At 37.7% G+C, this 20,597-nt stretch overlaps 1 protein-coding gene across 4 annotated transcripts in view; it reads left to right on the top strand.

The window, feature by feature from the left end:
* The window catches only part of TENT4A (terminal nucleotidyltransferase 4A), a 57,713-nt gene extending 38,070 nt beyond the window's left edge, over positions 1 to 19,643 (top strand). Inside the window, exons 11-12 of one of the 4 annotated variants that reach the window (XM_039549043.1) lie at positions 7,755 to 7,913; positions 17,406 to 19,643. In XM_039549043.1, the coding sequence (XP_039404977.1) occupies positions 7,755 to 7,913; positions 17,406 to 17,582 (336 nt within the window). In that variant the 3' untranslated portion in view covers positions 17,583 to 19,643. Of the gene's footprint in view, positions 1 to 7,754; positions 7,914 to 17,402 lie in introns of all 4 variants that reach the window. The other 3 variants (XM_039549042.1, XM_039549045.1, XM_039549044.1) reach the window with 3 other exon arrangements.
* Positions 19,644 to 20,597: the final 954 nt, after the last annotated feature.

Here is a 20,597-nt window from a genome sequence, read left to right as displayed (position 1 = left end):
ATACCCTATGCTGGCCTGAAAAAATGCTGTGTATATTCCTCACTCCTGCAAACAGGTAAGTTGTACAATACATTCCCACATGATCCAACAAATGTTGAAGTGAATAAAGGAAGATGCTTTATAAATGTCTTTGTCATCAAGGACAGTGAAAAGTGTGTGAATTTTTACTGTATGGAAGCAAGAATCAAACTGTTCCACAACAGAAAACAAGCCTCTGGCATTAAAAAATCTCACCTTCACACTGAGTTAAGTGATTGTTATGAGAATCTGAAACCAGATGGGAATGAGCTATGTTCACCCGCAGCTCTCTACTTGTTTTGGCTAGTTGGAGATGTCAGTCTCAAAATCCAAGCAATGACCAAATTCCTCTTGAAAATGCTCTTTGTGTTGGTTGCTTGCTTGCTTGCTTGGCTTTTTTTTTTTTCTGGGCACTTTTTTTTTTTTCATTCTGGACCTGCACTCTATAACTGGTGACCAGGATTTCTTGTTGCTTAAGCATTGTGGAAAAATGCTTTTCATTAGCTCAGGAAATCCTAGAGTAGTGCTAGAGAATATCTACTGCTTGATCAACAGTCTCTGCCAAGTAAGAAATAATCCTAGGTATGTTTTTGCAGTCTCATGTTGGTCTGGTTTACTTTCTGGTGCTAACTGCTTTGCAGTTTTGATGATGTGATGCCAAATAAAGCTTAATATTTTATGTGACAGTGATGCCTGCATATCAGTAGCAGATAAAATGGCTCATAGGAAATTCTCCTGTTACCTTATGGATAGATAATGTCATATCCGTCACAGAAACTCCGAGTTGTCTGCTACAAGTTTGGTTCTAACAAATTTCATACACCTTCTCCATGTTTCTGGTGATAATGTTGTGTGGGCTTCTAAGATGAGGTAATTTCGTGAAGACCTCCGAGTTCTCAAAACGATGCAGTCATGCCAAGGTAGTTGAAGTTTCAGTGAAAAAGGTACCCCTGTAGTCTAGCTTTAGAGGTGACACAGTCCTTGCCTCTTTTTAACTTCTTAACATTTACCGTGTCTTCTTTCAGACTCTTTTTGAAATTTTAACTGTAACCCTTGCAGGGTTATAAAAAGCTTTCATCAGAATGTCAGTGCATAATCTCCCCACGGTTCAGCCCCATCAGCTGGAGAATATGCTGAGCTTCAGTGTTTTGTGAATGTGTCCTGTCACTGTATTGTATTATGTATTCAGTATCTTGATTGAATGCTTACATTCTGAGACTAATATATAAATATGACTGATAAGAATAAGACTCATTATTCTTACAGTTCTGCTGAATGCATACAAGATCCACACTTATTTTTGGAACTGTTACTTGCTTTGCAGTAATTGAGGCTTAGTACTTGAACTCAACATGCCTAATGAATTTATCAACCATCTCACCTTCCTTCCTATTAGCCAGACTAAATTTCAGTTTATTAGCAGGAACTATTGTGATTCCATATTCACAGAGAGGTAATAGAGTATATGACGTACCTTGTCTGGATAAATGTGCTTTTTTAAAGTGATGAAATTTGCAGGCATAAGGCATGCTTATCTGCAGTAGAGAGACAGACACTTCAGAATATGTAACAGCTGCTCTTGCAGTCTTGTTAAATCCATCTTAATGAATGATTAATTTGTAGAGTTGTAGTTGAAATTGTATGTGTAAGGAGTGGGGGCAAAAGGAGGTTGCCACATAAAATTCTCATCCTGAGAGCAGGAGCTACACACGTTTCTCTCTTCCTTCTATATGCCTGAATATTCTTGTGTCCTAACCAGAGTAACTGTTCAAATGTATGAATAGTTGATCATCTTTGTGTAGAATAATGCAAGTTTTGTCTTAAGCTTCTCCCCTTCCTGAACAAATAGAGGCAAACTCTTAAAAAAGCCTCTTAATGTTTCGTTTTCAGAGGAGATGTAAGTGCTGGCTTGCAGATAGGTTGTTTGCAAATAAAGCAGTGGCAACCCTAAGTGCAGGACAGCCTGGTGTTAGTGGGGAAAAGCATTTAATTGACATTTGATTTGGGGCATTTAAGAGTGTAAGCCCCCAGATCCTTTAAAACTGCATTCTTTTTTCTTTTTCTTGCTGTGCAGATTACTAACACTTCCTGTGGACCAGAAGGGAACATATTTTTCTAGTGCTGCTTTTGCCTATTTTCCTTTCACTGTATGGCCCCATGTTTGTTTTTGAGGTTTTTAACCTGTATCTCTGACAGTGTGGTGTTTTATACTGTCTCGTGCTCTTCCTCGGTTCTTCTGTATCAGTTCCTTGAGCAGTCTCTTCTCCATATCCACTTGAAGTAAGAGTAAATTTCTGCAAAGCTGCAGGAGGCACAATTTTGAATACAAAATTCTAAAGTAATTTTATTCAATAAGTTGTTCTAAGCAGTAGAGGATGCAGAGGGAATTTGTAATTCAGCAAGTAAAGTGGGATTTTTCTGATGTGAGGTCAGTGAAGTAAGGAGAGAAGCACATAATTTTGAAAGAGTCGACTTCAGAGTAGTTTCTGGTGCCAAAGTCTTAAGTTGTAATCTTGCCATATCTTAACATTCCCTCCCATGAAAAAAAAACCCCAGAGAGGTACCTAAGTAATTTTAGGATGAAAGAAAACCTAAATACAGTATTTGTAGTCTAGTATGGTGCATGTTCAGCTTTCATAATGAGTCCTATAATTTAATGCATAACTTGAAAATTAAACTGGAAATATTTTTATATTGTTAACAATACAGACCAGTTGAAAGCCTGTGAAATGAAAATATTGGGCAACAAAGGAAGTTTTAAATCACACACTCTTGGGGCCTTTTTTATTTAAGATGGCTCATCTGAAATACAGTGAGTATTGATAAAACATGGAAAAAGCTTGCAGTTAGACCTCTCAGGATATAATGAGCTGTGACTGAAGGGGTACTGTACTTGTATTTAATCTGGTAGATACTAATTAGATAATGTTTTCAGTTGTCCTTCTGTAAAACAAACATGAATGCTTTTAGAGGATGCATATTTTTCAGTTTGCTTGTGTGTCCTATATTCTTTCACTTTTCCCCTTCTGTAGTCACAATGACCAATTTCTTTTTGCAATGAAAGGCAGAAAAACCAACCAATTTCACCTCAACTCAAGACCTGTATTGTTTATAGGCTGGCCAGTGGAAGTGGAGCAACTGTATTGATGCAAATTATCTTGTGATCTTCCATAGAAGTAGAAATTTTGTTCATCTCAATTCTACTTTATTTACACCATAGTTGAAGTTATGGCTCCACCTACCAAGAAGGAAAATGGCACACAATGTGGAAGAAGTGGGTTGAGGGCGGGGGTTGATCATAAAGTCACCTTGGAAGCGTGGTGTTTTATCAAGCGGAGTTAAGTTCGCTGGGGCTAAAACTGTTCAAGTGAGAGCGTGCATTGAAGTTCTTCTCCTGCGCATGGCCCCAAACTATGACATGTCTGAAGTTCTCTGGTGTTGCTTTACGTTCAAAGGAGTGTGGTTTTACACTTTACTAAGCCAATTCAGTAACAGGATGTATTTGCTAGCCGAATTTCCTTTCATTAGCTGCTCCAGCATTTCTGCACTGGTGTTCACCTAATCTTGTGGTGAACTGATTCAGAAAGTAAAACTAGTAAGAAGGGGATTACTGTTTCTGTGGTTCACCTCTGTGGATTAGCTCATAATAATGTCAGATTCTAATGCAGGTGTAATGGAGAATGCCAGAATGGGAAAAGAGGCAGAAGGAGTTAGACTGGCAGCAGTAATCTGTTAAATCACTGTAATTATAAGAAAGGAGAGGAACACTTTGAAAATGTACAATGTAAAGTGTTAACTATAAACAACAGTTTTCAGTTCTTTGCTTTCAAAGATGGAACATGATTTTTACTGTACTGGTCATTGTTCTCTCACAGCTTCCAGCTCCTGAATGTTATGGGAAAGAGGAAAAAAAAATTGTTTAATTAGTGGAAGAGATTTTGAGAGTGGGAAGAATAAGGATTTTTTGCCAAGACTTCTGTAGCTCATTCTTGGAGACAGGGCTGAAAACCCAAATACATCCCATTATCAGGCGACTTGCATTCTACTGTTTAAGTTCTTATTTCTGAATACTGACTTTAGGATAGTTAGACTCCTTTAGCATTGAGCCAGACTTAAACAAACTGGGGTCATGAATTAGTCTTAGGTGACTTCAGCTTTTAAGAAAGCATACTGTCTTGGAAATGGAAAGCTCTGAAATGGTAGCTATTGTTAACTAAAAAGTTTACCAGGTATCTTAAGCCTTGAGTTACTAATGGAATTGAAATAACCTCTTATGGCCAGACCTAGTTAGTAATGAGTTTTTGGCAAGTAAATACTCTCTTGGTGATGAGGTCCTGGGTCTTTTTATGATGGGAAATGCATTCTGCAGAAGAATAAAGGATTTTATTTTGTTCTCCTCCTGTGTCAGGAAGAGAAGTCTGCATTTTAAGATTGCTTCAGTTCTTCATCTGTCATATGACTGCAGTGTTTCACTGTGTCTAGGCAGAAGTTCATCAGTAACTCTTGAGTTTCTAGGTATCTTCCATACTTTGTTTTTTTCCAGCATTAAAGTAAATTAGAGTTCTCGGTAATCAGGGCTATGACAAGTAGAAATCTTCCTTCTGGGTACGAAGTTCTTAATCAGGAAGTTGAAACTGATTAAAGAGCATGTTTTAAAATGGAAATGTCCCGGGAGGATACACCTGCATGTGGTAGTCTTTCTTGGTTTCCAGAAGCATATCTTTAGAAGATAGTTTCCTTGCAGGATGAGGTACTCTGACAGGCATTCACAGTAGTACTATTCAAGAGATCAGGAACTTATCTTGGCTCTTAGTGCAGTCTTGTAGCTTTATGCCTACATTATCTGCTAAAATCAGTTGAGGGATCTTAACCCCTTTAGTGAACATTTATCTTTTTTGATGTGACCTCTGTAGCCCTCACCCTAGTAGTGGTCAGAGCTTTTGTCTTCCAGATGCGTATTTAATGTGTCGAGAGTGTTACCTCCCATGTGTTTACTCGTAGGTCATCTGAACTTCTTTAGTGCTTCAAGTTTGCATGTTACACTTAAGAATCTGGTCCAGAAGACCAAGAAAGATTTAATCCTTCAGTGTAGGCAGTGCGTATGGAAAATCAGATTTGTTAACATTGGGCTCAATTTTCTGATCAGATGTTAATCTTTCAGTTTAAGAAGGGTAATGCTGCTCTTCACAGAAAGATTTTGTTGCTCTTGAGGAGTCATGATATCAACTCCATGCAGTAATCCTATTAGCAAACCAGGAATGCCTTAGCAGAAAGAAATAACCTGCTTGTATGAGATGTTTCAGTGAATAACCCTTGAGGCAGAAGAACATACCTATTACAAAATTAAAATAAAGCAACACAAGCTTCATTGGTGGTGAAATCTAATCTCAGTTAAATTATATGACACACTTTTCTCTTCCATCTACTACTCTTCCTCTTTTGAGCAACTCTTTGTTGCTCAAAAGCCCCTTAGAAGTCTCACTAATGAGAAGTGTCCCATCTGGGTTAGGTATGTTCACCGTCAGGGATCTAATTGTATCTAAGTAGAAGAGAAAGGGGAGATCCTTTGAATGGAGACACTAAAATTGTTCTTTGGTCAGGTTTGCGAAGGCTGCATTGCAATGGATTTGCACATTGGTTTGGCTAGACAATAAGATCCCTTTTTCCATCCCATCTGCTAGCTCATGGGTACCTGTTGAGCACATGGGTACATGGTGAGCATGCTTAGAACTTGTCTGTTCATTTCCCCCTCTTCTCATAAGCTTTTTAGTAATTCCATGACCCAAAGTATCCAGTCTTTGTGGAGACCTTAGCCTGTTCCCACAGTGTTGATACTGTAGGCTTGGGTAAAAGAGAAAAATGCCATCTAATCCAGGCATCAACTAAGCTTAATTTTTGGTCAGTGCTACAACATGTAGTTTCCCACTATGATGAACATGTTTATTAAAGAATAATTATCTGATCCCATAAATAAGAACTTTCTGCACAGATTGTTTTACGAGTATGATGTGTCTCTGATGAATTCATGATGCTGTTATCTGCTTCACAAAGGCATACTCTAACTTTTATCACTAGTTGAACTAATAGGAGAACAGCTCCTTTCTTTCTAGAACTTATTTTTTAGTAAGCACAACTTTACAGAGACCAGTAAAAGACTGGTTGTTCTAACAGACTGGTTTTATTGAGGGCTCTTTCTGCTATGAGTATTCAATTCAGCTGGGATGCAAGTTTTGCTTTGTAGTAGCTCATTGGTTAGTCTGCTCAGTATTCACAGTTGTCCATCTCACCTATATAGTCTTTTTCCCTAGGAAAAGCTTTGAAATATTTTCTTGTTTCTGTTCTTGAGCAGCCGATTCTCTAACTGAAGAATCTAATTTAGAAAACAAGGCCACGTGAGGGCAAGTAGTAGTGCTGGAGATCTGTTTAAAGTTTGTGTGATTTAAGTGAAGATTCTTTGCTTCCAGGCAATTAATCTTTAGAGACAGAGCAATAGAATACTTCAGTAATTACTTCAACAGTAAAGATCTGTGATGACCTGAGCCAATAATGCCTTTTAATGTGGTAACTTCTAAACTGCTAATTGGCCAAGCCCCATCTCTTGCTATATTTTGAACCAGACAGCTGGGAGTGGGAAAAACACTAGTGGTTTGGGATAAAGAATAGGTTTTTCCATTGTCTTTAAGTTCAGAATTCTTTGGAGTTAAGAATGTGGTAAAAAGCAGCAGTAAAATGTAGGGAAAGCTACTTCTGCCATTGTGTTATGGCTGAAAAATAAGTTTTACAAGATTTTTTTGTGTTCAAAGTTGTTCTAAAAGGCTGTAGCTTGCTTTCCACCTTTCTCAACTTAGAAAATAATTGGTCATTTAAGAACTGATGTAGTCAGGTATTTTCAGACTTAAGTAATTCCTGTAAACCCCTGAATCCGTGCTTGCCTCCTTGTTAAGTGCTCCAGACACACAGTACTTTAGCATCACCAGTATGTCTGCTTAGGATGCATCTGAAATTGCTGGTGATTGGGCTGGAAGGAGGAAGAGTAGTAATCAGTGATACCAGTTTCATTTGCAGTATCTTTTCTGTTATCCTGTATCCATCTTGCTTTCGCTGGAGAATTTCCCTCGGATTTCAGATGGAAAGCGAGGGGAGCAGAACTCCCGGTGAGCAGTGGTGTGTGCAACTGGTGTGTGTATACTGGTCTTGGCTGGCAGAGCATCAACTTGATTCTTGGCAGGTGGAGCCCTAACTTTGCTGTTGCTGGGTAGGGTGGGAGAAGAATGTAGCAATTACAGTGAGCAACTTTGCCATATAAATAAGTACAATCCAGAACACTGTTCAGGGGACCGAATCTGTCTTGACACCTAAAATTCTTGCCCTTCTATCACCTACAGTGTTGCTGTTCTTGTTCTGTTTTTTCCCAGCCTTTGTTCTCATCTTTTAATTTGAATTTGGTAGAGACATAACTTTGGCTTTAGATTTGTCCTGACTGGAACTGACCTGTGATTGCCATAGACCTGTTGACATTTTCTTCTTAATAGAGGTTCAGTTAAACTTTTGCTGGATGTATAAAATAAACATAGTGCTGGCTTTTATTTTATTTTATTTTTTACTATTGAAAAAAATCATTATGTTTTGTAGTATTCACTTGAGTTGATATTTGGGTGCATTTTCACGTGCATAGTCTGAATATACTGTACTTTCTGTAAAGTTGCTTTTCTTTTCCCCTTTTTCTCTGCCAAAAGGAATCAGATACAGCACCTTGCACAGCTCCTAATGTTTACCAGTTCAGTCTTCAAGCACCGACTCAGCTTATGGCCAGTTTAGCACCCGCATTGCCCCTGCCAAGTGGTAAACCCCAATCTGCGCCTCCGAGAACCTTGATAATGGCCGCCAGTAATCAGGTATGAGCCAGCAACTCTGTCACGAGCAAGCGATCACATCGCAAGTGTAGGTCATGTGCACTGTGCTGTCAGTCTAAAAGCCTCTGAGGATAACCTTCATGTAGCATGTGCTAAGCTTCATGTGGTCATAAAAGTACTCACCTGCTGTGTCGGAGGTGCGGGGAGAGCAAAGGGTGGGAAAGGGTTTAGAGTAGAAGAGCCCCTCCACAGCATCGACACCTAGGAGTAAGTTAAAGAACGAGTGTCAGGTGTCTGACTCTTTGTGTTTGAGAATCCTGGTGCCCAACTAGTGGGGTATTTGTTTAGGCTGTTTAATTCCCACCACCTTATATGTGGTGGAGGTGTAAGATAGTTTTTGAATTTTAAGGAATAGTATTAACCTTTCTAGGCTTACTTAGTTGTCTTGATTTTGAATTATTAGAACAGATTTTGTTATACTTGTAATTTTCTGTAATACATTTTAAAGGTAGAGAACAGAAAATTAATTATGGACAAGTGTACAAGAATTTTTACCAAAAAATTAAATGTTTGCATAAATGTGCTGGGACCTGAATTTTTTTGGCTAATGTATCTATTCTGGTACAACCTCAGTGCATCTTTCTGCAGGAAAACATTCCCTCAGTCTTGATAATTACAGCTATTAGTAAAACATACCTCACATGAGGCTTAATGCAAATTGTGGATTGTAGGTTGCACATGATAACAAAACTGTGAGCTGGTTCATTTGAAACTTAGTTTTGGTCAAGTTCTTGTAAGGTTTTCCTTCTTCTCCGAGTCCTCGTATCAGAGTTCATGGGAATCTAGGCCAAGACATTTTCAACTTAATGACTTTGCCTTTTTTTATTTGATTCAACACTTACTTATCTTCATGGACCTTCACTGGACTTTGTCCCATTTGTCCACATCTCGATTCCTGGGGAGCCCAGATGGGGCCCAGCACTCCGTGTATGACCTCACCTGTGCTGAGTAGAGGGGAAATGATCACTTCCCTTGACTTGCCTTTGGTTTTAATGTTCTAACTGATTACACAGATTCTTCCCCTCCTTACTTTCCCTACTGCTCAGTCCCACCTAGGCAATACCCACTTACCTGCACAGGAAATGTTGTATTAGTGAGAAGCTAATAGAATAATGTATTTCTATTTTAGTGTCTGCTAGTGAATATTCACTGCCTAGTGAATACAGTACAGTCTGAAACTTTAAAAGTTTTTTTAGAATAAAACTGGAGAGTTATTTTAAGTTAAAAGTTCATCTAAAATACAAACTTAGTGTAGATGATTTTTCCCTAACAGCTCTGCTTTTCTAAAGAAGTACCCTGGAGCTAGTTAGGAGGCATGCAGTTGTTAGTACCAAACAAGTTGGCATTCAGAGTGTTTGCCACCATTGTGAAGAGGCAGTGTGTTGTGTGAATTTTGGGTCTCTGTTGGAATTTTGAATCTTGGAAGACAACTGCTTTGTAGCACTTTTTCTGGCTTTCTGTTCCTTGGCTGTCCTTTTAAGTGATTGTTAACTGTTCTGTTAGTAGTTTTATAGTACTTACATGTTTAAAAGTGGGAATTTTTCTGTGGCTTTGCTTAACAAAGATGTCCCTTTGAGAATCACATTAAATCAGAATAATTTCTTGCTACTTATAGTTTAGAAGTGGGATAATGGGATTTTTTTGCATTGAATTTACCAAAAGCTTATATTTTGTGAAGTAGGAGTGTTCTTTTTTGATAAAGTTTATGATTGAGTCAGAGGTAGGAAATGAAATAATTTTACCCAAAATACTGTAAATACCTTCTTTCCACTTCCAACTTGCTGGAGCATGACTTTGCTAGATTAGGCTTTTCTTTTGAGTTGATGTAACTTGAGACCCAGCTAGCTTATAACTCTTAATAGGCACATTCTGCCATCTTAGAGGACTCCTGCCCTGATAAATCTGAACTTGTGCTAGACTTTCTTAAAAGCAAGTCTTCTTTCGTATTCAGAAGGAAGTTTTGAAAGGGATTCATTTGTCTGCATGGTGTCTTCAGCTTTCTCCCTGGCAATGTTTTCCACCTCAGTTCAGCTTGGAAAGCTGTACCTAGGTGTTGAGTACAACTCTAAAAAGCAGGAGGTGCCAAGAGCACTAACTGTATTTTGAACAAATTATAGCCTTCTAGGCAAGTTTGCTGCTGCTGCTAAATCTTCCTGGTATTTTCATTTTTGAAACATGTTTGGTGTGATTACCAATTCTATTTATGTACTGCATTGAAGAATTTCCAGATAGTTCAGGGACTGATGAAGCTCCTGGCACAGGTCTGTGTGCTTTTCAGGATCATCATCATCCATCATTTTTCCAAGGTAATAATTCTTCTACTCTGCTGACAGCAGTTTGAAATTTCACTTGGAGGAGCAGAACGGTTTATGAAGCTGCCCACTAAAAATAAGCAGAAAAACAGATGTTGACATGTATGTCCAGATGAGTAGAGGGGGCAGAAATTGCTTGCTTGGTAACTTCCCAAGGAGAGGAGGGACTACATTCCCCATTCCTTTGAGACAAGTTTAATTCATGCTGGATTGCTGTTCTCTAGGTTACCAAAATGAAGACAGAAGAAACTTCCTTTTCTTAGGTCAGAAGAACTCTTTCATTTAAGGTGCTTTCTTTTTTCCCCAAGGGGTTGTGTCTTGATTCCAAAGTATCTAAAGCCAGTCCCTCTGCTGCACTGGCTGGCTTCTAGTGTGTCTGAGAAAACCTCCACTAAAGATTAGTGATGTCTGATTGGGAATATGTTTGTTGCTATGGAGACAACCAGGAAATGAAACCTTAATGTCAGTGCTGAAATACTACAGTCAAAACTTGTAAAAGGACTTGTGGGAGTAAGTTCTTTTTTTTTCAGATTCTTTTGAGTTTGGCCAAATAAGGTGGAACATTTAAACTTATAAACTGCTTTTTTACAGTTTTATACTGCTTTTTTAAACAGTTTTTTACGGGGTTACAGGCACTTATGTGGTCAACATACTTTGCTTCAGAGTTGGCTTTTATTCAGAACAACTGTTAATGGTGTTGCCTTGTCTCACTAGTACTGCTGATACTGCTAGTATCTCTGAAATGATTGCTGAAAGGTTAGCAGCATTGCAAACAAAATTGGTCAGGCCTTGAGTCAAAAATATATTTCTGAGTGTAAACAGTTAAGTGTAGTTCACTTGGATGAAAGATAAGTTTGTAAAGACATATTTTAATTCATGTCAGTGCAGAACTTTACCAAATATTTCTGAGAAGGCAGGTGTCATCAACTAGCCAGTGTACAAATATGCTGAACTCCCTTCATATATTGCGATTCTCCATGGTTTTCAGTATGTCAGCTTCAATTTAGAAATGACCTGATTTGTTCAATGGCATTTATAAGCTGTTTAGGTACTGAAGGTTTCTTCACTCAACCAAATGACATTTTTGTTATTTTGTTTTATTGAGAATGCTCTCATTTAGGGTGGATTAATTTTTCAGAGCCAGTGTGTTGTCATAGGAAGGAGGCTACAGTTGTATATTTCGGAAAGAGTTTTGATTCTCAGTGTCAGACTCCCAACTTCCATGTATGACAGAACATTGTTTGGTTTTTAACACATGCAGAACTTAAAACATCATGTTGTCCTATTTCCTTTCCTAAGAAAAGAAGAGAAGGAAAAACTGCATCTGAGTTTCAGAGGTTGTTCAGCTGAAAGCAGTACTAGAGATTTTTCATTTAGGTTGTCCTGTATTTATACAGGCAGTCTTTGTGGTGTTATCCTTCCAACTATAGAAACTGACTTAGCCTGACCAGGCTCTGGATAACCTGATCTGACTCTGCTTACAACAGAATGTTGGCTTAAGTGGTCTCCAGAGGTCTCCATATAAACATACAGTCTAGATGTTTATAGGACTGTATGAGAGCCTCATTGGCCACATTGGCAGTTGCTTCCTGAGCACTTTTTGAGTTGCAGGAAAGACAAAGTAAAGTCTAAATAGTAGTTTCTTAGAAACATAAGCAAACTCACCATAAATAAAAGACTTACGGAAATGTAGGAGTCATATCTTCCTTTTGTTTGCATAGTACTCCTTTATCTTCCAGTGTCATTGTAATCAGACTTTTATTCACAAACTGAGATGGATTTGAATGATCACACATTCATTTCCTCTGCAGACTTTTTCACATGTACTGTATTGGTATCTCCTCATCATTCGGAAGGAGGTTTTCTTACTGTAGTAGTAGTTTTTCTGTTCCAAATAAAAAGTGGGAATTCTCAGTGAGGTAAGATTTCTCTTTAAGGTCTGAAATTGTCAGCTTTGTGCTAAAAAAGTTCTTGTTCCTTGTAGTGACAAGTATGCAGATACATTTCATGGCCTGTGTCACAACAGCAGCAAAGTTGAAGTATGAGTTCTGTCTTCTGGTAGCATTGTTTTGACTCCTGCCCCTCAGTTTTGAAACCTGGGTAGTGACAAGATCAAAAAGGGTATTTATTTCATGTGTCATTCTACTTTCTTTGCCATAACATAATTCAGTATTTACTGTGATGCTGACAGTAGTCTCTACTGTCAGTCACTCATTTTGGGGACTAGGCCCTCTGCTCTCTCAAATACTAGTTTGTCTTGGAGCTGCTCATACTAGTCTTGCCTAGCCTGTTGTGAAAGGTGAAGAGAACCTTGACATTTGTGTGGTAGCTCTGCCAGTAGCCTGTAATTAAGTGAAATAAGATATGAAGGATTGATATAATCTGCTCCCTTGCAGCTTTTGTTTTTCCAGTTCTCTTGTGTTGGAATTGTGTACAATTTTTTTTGCTTTTGAGCTCTTTCTAGTCTCCATGTTGGTTTTTCTTTTCTTTGCTGTTCACATAGTTATCTCCATAAATGGTGTTTTCCCCTTTTAATAACAGCAGTAAAGAGTTCGGGCTCATTTTATAAAATCTGTTCAGAACTCAAGATCTAATCAGTTGTAGCTGAAAGTAGCCTGTAGGTCCCAGAAAGAGAAGTGTCTTTGTAGTGCTTTGGGCCTTATTTCCCTAGATTGTCAGTACTAAACAACTTTTGGAAGAACTTGTTTTGGTTTTTCTCTACTTCAGCTTAGATATCTAAACCACACAGAAATCTTACCAGGTTAAGAGTACACCCAGGTAGCATGTGCAGTTATCTTGTAGAATCCTGTTAATTAATTTAATGAGGATAGGTTGCCTAATACTTGGCTTATTGCTTATGCAGTTGTGACTAAAATGTTGGTTAGGTCATTGTCCATTATTTCTCTGCAAAACAATGAATTTATTTCATAAAGAACAAGAAGATAAAATTTTTTTAGTGTATTTACAGACATTATGCTCAGAAAGTGAGCAAGTGAGTGCTACAAGCCTATAATAGAGAATTTGGAAATACTGCAAACTTTGTGAAATATTTTGAGACTGCATGTTAGGTTATTTAAGGGATACTAAAAATATTAATGGTACATTAAGGTAACTCTGAATACTACTCTGATATTTCACATGAAATGATTTTGAGGTATATGAATTTGATTACAAGTCTGATCAACTGCAGACTAGATTCAGTCATGGCCTTTAATCTTGTACTCTTAACAACAAAATAGTAAACATGTAATCTTTCAAAACTGTCTTACCCTTTTCTAAGCTTTTTGTTTACCTCTGTAAGTACTTACCAATTGTTTTGGAGCACTGTATGTATAATCTCTTTTGAATCTTAGTACAGATACTTTATTATCAACATTTCCCTGTCTTTTTTTTTTTTTTTTTTTTGTCGTCTTACTTCAGAAATGCTATCAGGCAAAAAAAAAAAACCCAACAAAAGACCAAAATGATTTAGAAGCCTGTTTATGTTTAGAGTTTAGCTCTGTTATGTTACTTGTGTTATTTCAAATTGTAGGGGATTGATTTCTGGCTATAAATTTTCTTTTTGAATAATGGCAGTCTTTAAATGTCAGCAGTTTTGTATAGTAAATTTGCCAGTATTTAAGAATAGAAGTTTGGTTTCCTTAGCAAATAATTACTTGGTATGTCTATTGCAACCAAATTTCTTTTCTTGAGATTTTTCTGGGGCTTTTTCTTTCTTTTTTTTTTCCCCTCCTGTTTTTTTATTTCCTGTTAAGTTCTGGGGTTTTCTGTTTATTTGTTTATATTTTTTTCCATGTTCTGTTGTTGTTTTTTTCCTGGAAACTTATTTAACCTGGTATGTGATGCAGGATTGCACCTTACCCCCACCCCCAGGCTTGTCTTAAATGTGAATTCTTTAGTTTTCCCTCCACATCTAGCAGATTTTTCAACACAGCTAAAAACCAAACCAATTGAATCATTCAGTTGTTGAATAAGTAGTCGTAAAATGGGAGAGATTGTTCTATCTAGAGAAATAGATCCAAAGAAATTTATCTGCCGTATCACAGACGAAGGGCTTTCTTCTTGGATTACCTGATCTCTCTCTAGCCATCATCTGCTTACAGACGTGCCACCTCTCAGTGATTGTGTGACTCCTGAGCATCTGAATGTCCAGAAGTTAGTGCACAAGAGAAAGCTGTTTGATACAGCCTCTTGAGATTTACAAAAACATGAAGCAAATTCCTTTTATCGAAGATCCTGAAAGAAGCTAAATGAATGATCTGTGTCCCCTTTTAAACAGTTAACTAATGGGAAGATGAGGAACTAAAATTCGGTTTTTATAAGAAATGGAGGTCACCAGGATAGCCCTGCAGGAGTTTGTGCTGCCTAATGTCTAACAGGCAGTGGATGAAGCCTGATGGAGTTTGCTGGTGGTGTGAAGCACTGTAAGGTCTGCCTGAGAACAGGTGCAGAAGGACCCTTCAAGGTGATGTGTCAGGAGGGTGAGAAATAATTTAAACTTTGCAGAGAGTGGTAGGCCCTGAGCCAACAGTTTCTTGTAAAGATGACATCGTGATGTTTTTGCAGAACACCAACAGTGGGTATAATTTTGCTGCTTCTTTCCTCATTGGGGAAAGTCAAAACACAAATGGAAGCAGAATAGGGAAAGATGTAATAGTAATCAAACACATGGAATTGCTTCTGTGTGAAGAAAGAATGATTGTTTAACTTTGACAAGATGAGGTATATGATCTAGGTCTGTGTAATTGTCAGCAGTGTATGCAAAAGTTAGAGAGCAGAATGACAATACTCCCAAGAACTGATAGATCATCCTGTAGTAGGCTCAAATTAAATGTGATGCTCATTTAAGCTGTGAAATGCCATAGCACAGGATGCAAGATGCTAAAAGCCGACAGTTTCAAAAAACCAAGCAAACTAGTGAACAAAATGTAGTTGAGAACTAGTAAGTATAAAGGTATCATCTGTGACTGAAGTGGTCCCTGAGTCAACTTCCTTAAGCACCTCTCTCAGCTGATGAATCATAAGACTGATGGATTCAGATCCTGGTCCAATAGATCAACAGTCTTTATCTTGATGGCCTAAGAACAATGCAAAATGCTTCATCACAAGCTAGAAGTTCACGTTCTGTCTCAGTTATTTATCATTCTTTGAAAGTTTGTTTACCTTTTGAGCAAACAAGGGGTATGACATCTTTTAGGATACAGGTAGATGCACTTAATTGTCATACTTGCTGTGCTTCTTGTGTTGTCTTGGGGTCACCTGTCATCCTGTCCCCAGTGGTTTTTTTTTTGTGAATCCTCACTCATATTGAGGAAGAAATTGCCAGATTTTTCAAATTTTCAGCTGAAGTGGATGGATAAGGTTCCTGGAAGTTTGTATGCTGCTTGATCAGACTTTTGTTCTAGTTGTTCAGTAGCAATACTGAAGTTTTCCTCTGTCTTTCTTCAGTATATAGTTGACGGTAACTGTGATGACTGGCTACTTTTAGTGTTTTGACTATTATAGGGTCATTTTTAGTGTTTTGATGTCATTTCAAGTAAATGTTTATATATAATTGAGTCAGAGATATACTTACTGAACTAGAAAACTTCGCAGGAAAATGTGACAAGATGGTGTGTTTGCTTGAAGGACTATTTGCCAAAAATTTAAAACATTCTAATTTTTTTTTTGTTTGTTTTTTTGGTTTTTTGTTTTTGTTTCATGTTGACTTCCTAAAACATCTACTAGAAGCTATTTATGAAATGTACATCAGTAAATTATGTTTGGGAAGTTGTCTCTCTTAATGAAAAAGTCTCAACCTGCATTTCCTGTTCTTGTTTGTCCTTGAAGTATTTTGCCACTGGTAGTCTTAGGCTAATACTTAGTGCATCTATCTTGAGAGTTTAGAAGTTCCATGATGGTTAATTAGGTTGCTGTAGGAAACTGTACAAATCCAAAATAGTTTTAAAGGTTTTTTGCCACCCTGCAGTTAACTGTGGTTGTTCCTCAACACTAGTCTTCACCACTTTGTCTTTCTGGATGCTCAGTGTCTCTTCAATTACAGTTTGACAGTAAAATGTTGCTTATGGCATTATGCGTTCAATAACTGAGTTTTTTTGTGCATACAATTTTAAGGGTGGCTTGGTGTTCTCCTTTCTTTCTACTTCACACTTGTTTGGAAATACAGAATATGAAGTACCTGCAGCTACTTTAGTGTTCTAAGCAGTTGTCTCAAATGTTAGCTCTGTGTTCCTGTTTAATCACTTAAGGTTAGAATTAGCTTTTGCTACAGGCAATCAGTTATCTGTTGAGTTATTGCTGTCAGACATCAGGAAATGTTGCTTGCATTGATGTTCTCAGTATTTAGGAAGTCTTTCAGTTTCATCTTCTGAAACACTTGTGCCTATTTTAAGTACATACCAACTTACTGTATGCCAACTTAGTGTATACATCTATAGTGATAGTGATGCCTGTAGTACCTTATGGTGTGGTAGGTTTACTCAGGCTGCTGCTAAACCTTCTGGGCAGTTTTTGTTCCAAGTTATTGGAGATCCCTTGAAGAAAGTGTCATGCTGTATTTCTGATCACTTAATTGTTTTGCCTTGGTCTGCATATGAGGTACAGTCTAGGAGCTGTGTAATCTGATGATCACACCAGTAGGATTTACAAGCTCCTCACAAGACATACTTAGTTTGCCTGTCACTGACTTGAGATTATGGGAAAAGCAGACTTGTACCCCCCATGCATCAGCTCATGTGATCATGGCCTTATATTTGTCCATGATGTTTCTGAAAGACTTAAGTATCTCACTTGGTCATGCTTTTGCTAAGATACTCCAAAATAGACACATCTGTCACAATTAGTATTTAATGTGGAAGTTCTCTGGTTTTATAAAGAAGTTGTACAGTGAGTATATTTCATACTGAGATCCGAGGGTTTTAAAGATACTTTGAAATCTACACCATTTCATTTGCAGGACATTTTCTTCAGAAAACACTTAGTAAGTTGTTAGTGCCTTGCGACTTGCACAACTACAATTAAACAAACATGAAAAGACCAGTTGCTTCAAGCAGTGCTTTGTGGAAGTGACTTATATGTTGAGGAAATACAACTGGTAATATATGTTTTGTCTGTTGTTTTTATGCTTAAATGAATGCTTACCTTATTTTATTTTTTTTAGCAGCACAGTGGAATGAAGTTTTCCATGAAAGGAACTCATAACCAAGGCAACAGCTACAGCCCTGTCAGCAGTGGAGGTATGAGGCAACCAGTTGGTAACCGAGGACACCACCAGTACAATCGTAATATATGGAGAAGGAAAAAACACAGAGACAGTTTGCCTATCAGTCTGAGCAGATAATGGCAGATGCCAAAATGACCTTCCCTGCTCAGACAAACTGAGTGAGTGCCACTCGACTTGAGGGATGGAGACCAGCGTCCAGCACATCGTTTTATTGGTGTTGCCAAATATCTGCAGCTGACTTCTTTGCATGTTTCTTTGTGTGGTGGTTCAATCCATCTTCAAGAAGTAGTTGTGCTTATCTGTGAAGCCTTATTAAATGTGGAAGTTTGTTTTCTGCCTTCCCACAATGGTTCATTCAGTGCCGAAGCAGCTCTGACGATAGAACTGCAAGGACATTTACAAATGCTGTAGCTTTTTTGCTGTGGCTGTATCTGTTCCTTTTCTTTTATTTTAGAAGTGAAGGAAACTTCAGCCCCTTGGAATTATTATTTTTTTCTTCTTCTTTGCAGCAGATCAAGTTGGGAATTCATAAAAGTAAATTTGCTGCTCTCCTGTTTGTTGGTTTTTTTTTTTTCTTTCCAAAGCTCAATTTTTTTCTCTGTAAATATTGGAAGTATGATTTGTGCAATAACTTGGAATTTTTAATTTAATTTCATATTATCACATAAGTTATATTTAAGGGGAAGAGGTTTTTTAATTTACAGATCCTTTCCCAGGTTGCATTATCTAAGTTGGGGTCATAGTTTTGGCAGGTTGTCTGAGCAGTGTTATAAACATGACATTTGGTAACATTTGAGGCTTCTTGATTCACAATGAAAGTGCGATTTGGCTTACAGTTTTAAGAATTTATGAAGCTCCAAAGCATTTTGACCCGGTGTTTTTTAGCTCATTGTCTGGCCTCTATCAGTTGTCTTGCTCTGACCAATGAGTTTTCATTTTCTTTAACTAGACAACAAATCCAACATTTATAGTACCAGAAGCAAACCTTTTGAGAGGAATGGGAAAAAGGTTGGTTCAAGTCCTGATAGGAAATTAAAAAGCTGTGAACTACATGCTTTGATGCATTTTAGTAATGTAACCTGTTAATGTTTGGGTTGAAACAACACTATTAAACAGAGGTACCCGGCTTAAGGAATGTGGAGAAAGGAAATATGTTGATTCCATTAAGGAATCTGTATAGTAGTATGCATTAGTTCTGTTAAGAGCAAATATATAAAAAGTACTTCAGCTGCTCTAAGCATTACAAGAAGTATCTTTTAATGTGTTGCAGGAGAGCACAGCCCAGTGTTGTACACAGTATGAGTGGCTGGCACTTAATTTACAGATGCATACAGGTATACTATGCAAGTGTGTATTGCCATGACAAACACTGTCTTTAACTTTTTGAAAAATGTACATCCTGCCTAACCCTGAGTTTTTAAAGCACCACAGTTGTCCTGGGAGTAGGTCACATCTCATGCCCTCTGACTTCCCTTTTTTTAAGTGAGAGTTCTTAAGCTATACAGAAAACTACAGGTAAGTTATGTAAGTCCACTAGCAAAGAAAGCTGAAGAATCCTGTTAACAGGACATCTATACTGTGTACAGATAGAGAAGGTTTTAAAACTGGTATCTGAATATTGAAATGAGGTGTCAAGCATGAAGCTTTTTAATATGCTGTATGCCTTTGAAGCAGAAGTAGTTCATGTTATTACTGAATCTGTCAAACACAAACAGGTCCTTGAGGGGAGAGAGGGCAACATTCCAAAGTAGAGTAGTGCATATCTGTTTGCAGAAAGTTTGTCTTAATGCTCCAGACTCATCACAATAAAAAAAGTTCTAAAAATTGTGAGCTGATTCATAAATAATATCTAAGGGCTGTTACATGAGCCTGTACTGCTTAGTCTTCACACACTAGCAATATTGAGCATAACTACATTAAAGAGCCTTCAGAGGCTTTAATTGGTGTCTTATACTAGCATCCATTTTAAAGCAAAACTCATTTGAAAAGTGGTATCATGTAACACTTCAGTCATGGTGAACCAAATGAATTGGCCTGGCTATCACTGTGGTTATGTGCTACAGGTTTAAAAAAATGTTTAAATTTTTTGTGTGGACAACTATGTGGAAGCTAAAATTGACATATTTTTATGTAAAGTTTTCTATTCTTTGATTTTTAATAAACTTTGGAGACCAGTCACTCTTCTGTACCTTTTTTTAATGGGAGATTTAAGGGATGAAGTGACAGTTGACATTGTCCCATTCTTTGATGTATTCTTTGAACATCTGCTTTAAATTGTTCATGCTGAGCACCTTCAAAATGTGTTTGGAAGATGGATGGGTGCCCTCAAATGATGGTGATGTGTTTCTAAAGGGAGTAGTGAGGATGGATTTTGTAGTTGTGGATTTGATCTCTCGATAATGAGAAAGCAGAGGAGCTGGAGGTGGTTCCCGTAGTATTCTCAAGAGGAGATTGACTGACTAATTCCTAGGGATATCTTAACTTTTCATTAACTCTTCTTTTTCTAGTTGCTTCCTGTCGTTTCTAAATTCCTTTCAAAATCTTCATCTAGGTTTCAGCCTCCTCAAAGATTGGATGTATCTTGTCTTTTTTTGTGGAGTTCTGTTAACCTTCTGAGAGGACTCTGAAGTGTCAGCAACTGACTAGTTCAAAATTTTAAAAAATGGGTCTTTGGAAGGAACTAGTATAAATCTGTAAATGCTGAGAAAGGGAACTGAAGTGTTTTTAATAGACAGCAACACAAGGCTAGGGAGTGACAATCAGAGAGGTCTGTGGTACTTGCTCAATCTTAATTAGTCTCTGCTGGAGAAAAGCAGAGAAGTGGTGGGAAGGGAAAATAATAACCACTCAGTAGTAGCTGTGATAATAACAATCATTTTTTCTGTCAAGTCAGTTAGCCAGTGAGACATGGCTGACAGAGGGATATATTATCTCTGCAGACACAAAGATTAAGTGCAGCAGCATTGGTTTTGTAACTTCTGTTTTCCCAGACTCCACCTTTTCCCTCTTTCTGTCCAGGTGATGATTTTGCTTTATTCTTCCCACAGGTTCTGCTCGACTATCTATCCTTGTTAGTGGTCTGCATTTAATGCATTAGGATTCTCCCTTGAACCCTTGTTCTCTGATAAAAAT

Source organism: Corvus cornix, chromosome 2 (assembly GCF_000738735.6).
Source record: "Corvus cornix cornix isolate S_Up_H32 chromosome 2, ASM73873v5, whole genome shotgun sequence".
Classification (NCBI taxonomy): Eukaryota; Metazoa; Chordata; class Aves; order Passeriformes; family Corvidae; genus Corvus; species Corvus cornix.
Note: the sequence above shows the minus strand (reverse complement) of the source record. Positions and strands in the feature narration are given on the sequence as shown.